The 7,054-nt window shown below is 37.4% G+C and overlaps 1 protein-coding gene across 1 annotated transcript; it reads left to right on the top strand.

Moving 5' to 3' along the window:
- Positions 1–449: 449 nt before the first annotated feature.
- On the top strand, positions 450–5,097 carry LOC133791846 (uncharacterized). The gene is made up of 7 exons (XM_062229754.1): positions 450–656; positions 756–1,504; positions 1,749–1,995; positions 2,057–2,548; positions 2,654–4,306; positions 4,424–4,528; positions 4,648–5,097. The coding sequence occupies exons 1-7, from the start codon at positions 450–452 to the stop codon at positions 5,095–5,097; spliced, it is 3,903 nt and encodes a 1,300-aa protein (XP_062085738.1).
- Positions 5,098–7,054: the final 1,957 nt, after the last annotated feature.

Below are 7,054 nucleotides of genomic sequence, written 5' to 3'. Positions count from 1 at the left end.
ATTTCTTCTTATTTTTTCATCACATTCTCTTTTACATTACTTCATCTTATTAATTATTATAAACTTTAAAAATATTTCTCTTTATAAATATATTTATTAATTTTTCATTCAATATTTTTTTTTATAAAAAAACTAAAAATATTCTTTTTTAGAAAACATTAACCAAATAATTTTTTATTTTTTTTTTAAACCAATAAACAATTTTATATGAAATATTTTCTACAATTTCACATTCAAGAAAACTCATGTACATTAGCATATACAAACTAACCCTAACAACTTAAATAAAAACTATATAAGATAAAATATCCCTTAAATTTCATGATATTTTAATTGAATAAAAAACTATACAAATCAACCCAACTCTTTGAATACAAATTGTTACAAAATATCTCATAAACAACTAGTTATAAACTACAAGGAAGCGTGAGCTCCTCCTTCTCTCTGCCATGGCGCGGCGACGAAAGGTGGTGCAGAAGCTTGCTCAGGCTGACCCACGACAAGAGCTCCCTTCATCCATAGAATCACCGTCAGATGCTCCAACGACTGAGCTGGTGAGTGAGAAAGAAGCAGATGAGACTGTGCCCTTTGCGATCCCTGAGATTCCAGTTAAGGAGAAGGCAGTTGCTTCTCCGATTGCTCCGTTTTCGCCAAAGGTTAGGTCTGACTCGTAGGCGGAAGAGGCAGAAACTCAAACATTCCAAGAAGCGGCTAAGGCTACCTGGTCACGATTCAAGGAATCCCTTCCTTTTCAGGGGGGTTCGAAATTAGAATTTACGGAGCCTCTTCAGAAGGATGGACAAAAGATTGCCCAACTGGATATAGAGGAGATAGAAGTTGAAGCATCATTCTGGAATTCGGCTTTGATCTGTGTTGTCATTGGTGCTAATCCACCATTACCAGTTTTTGAAGGTTTTATCAACCGGATTTGGGGGAAGCTTGGAATTGACCGAGTGGCAAGGATGAATTCTGGTTTTACGATGGTCAAGTTCAGAGATGAAGCTACACGTGATTTGGTTTTAGTATCAGGGGTAATCCATTTTGATAGGAAGCCAGTTATCTTACGACCTTGGACGACTGATATTGAACATCTGAAATCGATCAAATCGGTTCCTGTTTGGATCCGTCTTCCTGATCTTGGTTTACAATACTGGGGCACCAAATGTTTGAGTGCATTGGTTAGTACTATTGGAAAACCAATCATGATAGATAAGGTCACTAAGGATAGATCGATGATTAAGTTTGCTCGAATTCTGGTTGATATGGAAATATCAAATACTCTTCCAAATTTCATTAACTACATCAATGAGAGAGGCCAAGTAATGGACCAATTGATAGACTATGAGTGGTTGCCTACTAAATGCTCTAATTGCAAAAAGTTAGGGCATACAGTTTCTTCTTGCAAGCATGTGGAAGGTATGGTCTGGAGGAAAAAAGAGGCCCCAGTTGATGCTACAGAAAACATCACTAAGCATGAAGCTTCAGGCAGTAAACTTAACCAAAGGTAGGACAGTTTAGCTCAGGAATTAACTGATGTGGAACCGACATCCCAGATTGTAGTGCTTCCTAAGGAGCAAGGATGGGCTACACCGAAAAAACCAGGTTCCATGAAGGTGAAATCCCCTGTTATTGGTCAGAATACAAAAAATGCTTTCAGTGCTCTTCAAGAACAGAAGCAATTCCTAAATGATCCTTCTCCATTATTGAATTTGAATGTAAAATTTCAATATAATGAGCTGGAATGTTAGAGGGTTAAATAAGAGGAATAAGCAGATATCTGTTGGTGATATTTGCAAGATAAATAAGATTGGTTTTGGGGCTCTTTTGGAAACCAAAATAAAAGGTGATCGAGTAAAGGATGTTATGAATTATAGTTTTTTGGGTTGGGATTTTTACAGTAGTAGGGCCCTGGAAGGTAGAATCTTGTTAATCTGGAAGGGCAGCTGGGTCAAAGTAGATGTTTTGGTTGATCATGCTCAGTTTATTCATTGTAAGGTTCAGATTTGGGCAACAGGCCAATTTTTTTTGTTTAACTGTGGTTTATGGCTTGAATCAGATAGAGTTGAGGAAAATTCTTTGGTCTGAGTTGGCTGTAATCTCTATTCCTGTCAAACCGTGGTTAGTTATTGGTGATTTCAATTTTGTCTTTGATGTAGTAGACTGTATAGGGGGAAAGGTCATTTCTCCTAAAGAATTAGAGGATACTCGGAAATGGCTTGATCTTGGGATTGTGGAAGAAATGAAACTGCTGGGTTCTTATTACACTTGGTCGAATAATCAAGATGGTAATAATCGCATTTTTTCCAAATTAGACAGAGTGTTCATTAATGAGGCTTGGCTTGATACTTTTCCAAATGTCAATGCTATAGCTAACTGGGAGGTTGTTTCTGATCATTGTGCCATCATTTTGAAGCATATTTCTGTCCTCAATAATGGTTTGCGCCCTTTCCGTTTCTTCAACATGTGGACTAGTCATCCGCTATTCAAACCTATTGTTTTGGCTAGTTGGAATAATCCTTTACCGTTAGAGGGTTGTGGTTTACAACAGGTCTCGAGGAAATTACAACGTCTTAAGTTTGTTTTGAAGAGATTCAATTGGAGGATTGTTGGTGATATAGTTAAGAAGTATGAGGAAAGTAAGCTGTTGTACTAGCAAGCTAAAAGCAATTTATTCACTGATCCGAAAAGTCAAGTCCTGAGCGAAATTGAGAGAGCTTCTCACCTGGAGTACAAAAAGCAAGAGGCTGCTTATGCGAGTTATTTGTATCAGAAAAGTAAGATTGATTGGCTCAGATTCGGTGATGAGAACTCAGCTTTGTTTTATGCCAGTATGAAGAAAAGGAAAACCCTTAACAGAATTGTGTCCTTTGTAGATGAAAATGGCAGAGTTGAAGTGGATTATCCAAAGGTTATAAGTCATTTTACTCAGCATTTTCAACCTTTTTTAGGTGGAGCTAGTGCAGCAACTGGGTTAGTTGAAACTTCAGTAGTGCTCTCGGGTCCTTCTCTTAGCATTGAAGACCAATTTTTCATGATCAAACCTTTCACTTACCAAGAAGTCAAAACAGCTATGTTTAGCATAAAGGCAGTTAAGAGCCCGGGTCCGGACGGGTTTGGGGCTGGTTTCTACAAGAGTTTATGGTCTGTCATTGGGAAAGAAGTGGCTTCAGCAGTGACTGATTTTTTTGATTTGGGATACATTCCGAAGAGATTGAATAGTACCATATTAGCTCTTATTCCCAAAGTCACTCAACCCTCAAATGCCTTAGAATATTGCCCAATAGCCTGCTGCAATACACTATACAAATGCATATCTAAAATTCTTTGTAATAGGTTGATTCCTATCCTTCCCAAGTTGATAAATCAGAACCAAGGAGCTTTTGTTAAGAATAGAACTATTGCTCATAATGTTCTTATTCTTGAAGATCTTCTTAAAGGATATAACAGGAAAAGAGTGTCACCTCGGTGCTTAATGAAAATAGATCTTAGCAAAGCCTACGATTCTATTGATTGGGATTTCCTTGAGAATCTATTAAATGCTTACAAGTTTCCTGGCAGGTTCATTAAATGGATTATGGTTTGCTTGCGAGGTTCTTCCTATTGCATTCTTATGAATGGTCAACTCTATGGTAATTTTAAGGGTGGTAAGGGGCTGCGTCAAGGTGATCCTATTTCCCCCCTTCTCTTTGTCCTAGTTATGGAATACCTCACACGAGCTCTTCATGGGGCTGCTAAAGATAAGAATTTCATATTTCATCCGCTTTGTAAATCTTTGAACATAACTAACCTTTGTTTTGGGGATGATTTGTTGCTAGTTTGCAAAGATCATATCAACTCTATTCAGATTCTGCAGAAGGTTTTTAAATCATTTTCATCAGCTTCTGGTCTGAGTATTAATCAAGCCAAGTCTCGCATTTATTTTGGAGGTATTGATTCAGCTGAGAAGGAGAAACTTCTATGTATTTCTAATATGATAGAAGGGCAGTTTCCTCTAGTGTATCTTGGTGTTCCTTTGCGGCCTACTAAGTGGAAAGCTATGGATTGTGATCTCATTATTTCGAAAATTAGGCAAAGACTTCATGGTTGGGCCAGCCGTAACTTGTCGTATGCTGGGCGTGTGCAACTCATTCAGTCAGTTTTATTGGGGATTAGGAACTTTTGGATGAGCATATTTCTCCTTCCTCAGAAAGTTATCAAAGAAATTGACAGTTTGTGCAGAATTTTCTTATGGGGTGGCAATGGCTCTCGAAGTAAATTTCATCTAGCATCTTGGGACCATGTTTGCAGACCAAAGGCTTATGGTGGTGTAGGATTTAAAGAGGGTGTTCTCTGAAATAAGATTAACCTTGCCATATATGTTTGGGCGATCTCTTCTAAACAGGATAGCCTGTGGGTCAAATGGGTAAATTGCATCTATTTAAAGGGTGTCCGGATTTGGGATTATGTTTTGCATCAAGATACTAGCTGGTACTGGAAAAAGATAGTTAAGGTGAGCAAGTTTCTGTATGAATTGCTTATGAATGTTGCTGTTTGTAAGGGGAAAATTAAGCTGAACACACTTTATTTGCTATCTATTTCTGGTTCCCCTAGCACAGGTATGAAGAATATTTGGTCTCAGTGCCCAAACACAGGTTTATTCTTTGGCAGGCTTATCACCAGAAGCTGCTTACCAGAGATCTATTGCATCATTGCAATATCCCTGTTATCTCTCAAAGTTTCCCGGTTTGTGAGACTGAAATGGAGAGCCATGCTCACCTATTTTTTGACTGTTTGTTTTCTAGGAAAGTGCTTCAGGCGGTTGCTAATTGGCTGGGAAATCTTATATGGCCTAGGAATTTCCAGAATTGGTGTAGCTGGCTGGAAGAGACTAGTAAAGATGACCTATCTCGGGTAGTTGCAGCTTCATTGGCTGCTTCAGTTTACTTTATCTGGCAAAATAGAAACAAGTGCTGGTTGGAAAGCTGCTGTTTTTGTATGGCCCATGTTGATGCTCTTATTAGGAATTCAGTTAAGGCTAGAGTTAATAATCTTAGCCGTAGGAGTAAAAATCTAACTTTGAGGGAGAAACTAATGATACATTTTTTCTCTAGACTGTAATTGAGGGGGAGTTTTCTGCTCCAGCCCGGGTTTGTATTTGTTGGTTATTCAATATAATTTTCCATTTATTGATAAAAAAAAAAATATAGTTGTAAACTAATATTATGTTTCTCATCCCCTCTCAAGCTAATGAATATATGATTTCTATTCCCAGCTTGGATACAATATTATGAAACACTGAGCTACTTAACCATTTAATGAGTACATCTGCAAGTTTTCCATGTGTAGACACATAAGGGGTACAAATTAACTCATTATTTAGTTCTCCTTAATGAAGAGTCTATCAATTTCAATGTGCTTCGTTCGATCATCTTGTATAGGAATGTGAGCTATGCTAATCGTAGACTTATTATCACAATAAAGTCTCATTAGACCATCCCAATTGATCTTCAAGTCTTCTAAAATATTCTTTAACCAAAGTAGCTCACACACACCTTGAGGCATTGCTCAAAAAATTTCCTCTGCACTAGACCCTATGGATAACATCATGTCGACCATTGACTTAGCATAATTAGCATTCGTATATGCCTCAAGCACCAAACCTCCATTTCTTTTGAGCAAAATACATTTTCCTAGTGTTTCTTTGAGATATATTGTAACACATAATAAGCTGCTTGTAGATGAACTTCCTTTGGATTGTGCATGAATTGATTAATCACACTCATTATGTATGTTGTGTCTGGCTGTGTATGAAACAGATAGATAAGTTTGCCTACTAAATATTGATACATTTCCTAATCTACTATAGCATCTTCCTTTACCATTCCAAGTTTAAGATTTTGATATATTGAAGTACTTGCTAGATTGCATGTTGTCTTCCCTATTTCTTTAAGGAGATCTACAACATACTTTTGTTGGGAGATAAACATGCCTTCCCTAGAGTAAGCCATCTCAATGCCAAGAAAATATTTCAGCCTTCCTAATTCTTTTATCTCAAACTCCTTAGCCAAACACTGACGTAGAAGTTGTTGCTCATTACCATCATTTCATGTTACTATTATGTCACCAGCATGAACTAAGAGCGTTGTGACTCCCCCTGCAGATTAGAACTGATTCAAGAACAACTGCTTTCTCCCTCGAGTAATGTTGTACCCTGAAATTAGCATGAGTTCCATTACTCAGCTCGGGTACAACTGGCAGATGGACATGTAGAAAAGTAGCCAAGTAGAATATCTGCTAACAGTGATGTGAACAACTCGAGTTTGGGGGCTTGAAAGCATGATACACATTTTATCATCAGACCGCCTCTCAAGATAACAATTGAGTTCAAGACTTATAGTGATCGGATCCAACTTTGGGCGCTCCAAGTTTACAGCGAGATAAGGTTCAGATAGACTCTGAACACGAGCTCAGGTGAGATATTCAGCACGTGGGAACCTGGACAAAACGCATGTTGAAGGATCCCAAGAGATTCAGAAGCTCCTTATACGCTCATTAATGCTCAAGCTGTAGTGCATATCTATCGTTTATTATCCGAGATAGCAGGAGTATATTCTATTCTGTTATAAAATCATATCCCAATGTAAATGGGAATAATCAGCGCTTCGATTTCGTAAAATTCCATAATATTTTGGGATTCGTGTGTTGGAATCGTCAAACCCACTACTTTCCTTTTTAAAGTGGTTTAATGCAAATATGCCTAAGGAATTGTAACCTTTAAGCTACTTAGGATTAAACCTAAAACCCCTTCAACTTCTACACCCGAAACAGGTATTCAAACCGATTTACCATTAGAATTTTCTCTGAAAAACCCATAAAATTTTCCCAGTTTTATGAAAAACTTGTTTCTAAATAAGCCTAATATTGTTCATTTAGCCTAAATTGAACCCTATTTCCTTTTTAAAAATAGACGTAACCTAAACGACATTGAGCAAATGATGTTTTTCACAGTAAAAAAAAAGAAGAAGAAGAAACTCATTGGAAAACAAGGAGTCAAAAAATTAAAACTAGGTGAGGA

This window comes from Humulus lupulus, chromosome 7 (genome assembly GCF_963169125.1).
Source record: "Humulus lupulus chromosome 7, drHumLupu1.1, whole genome shotgun sequence".
Lineage (NCBI taxonomy): Eukaryota > Viridiplantae > Streptophyta > Magnoliopsida > Rosales > Cannabaceae > Humulus > Humulus lupulus.
The sequence above is the reverse complement of the archived record's forward strand: the minus strand, read 5'-3'. Positions and strand labels throughout refer to the sequence as shown.

Excerpts from the sequence above, each read along its gene's own strand:
- LOC133791846 (XM_062229754.1), top strand. The coding sequence starts at position 450 with ATGGCGCGGCGACGAAAGGTGGTGCAGAAGCTTGCTCAGGCTGACCCA. Across the intron at positions 1,996-2,056 it reads CTCAGTTTATTCATTGTAAG|ATAGAGTTGAGGAAAATTCT; the intron begins GTTCAGATTTGG and ends GGCTTGAATCAG. Across the intron at positions 2,549-2,653 it reads AGGGTTGTGGTTTACAACAG|CAAGCTAAAAGCAATTTATT; the intron begins GTCTCGAGGAAA and ends CTGTTGTACTAG.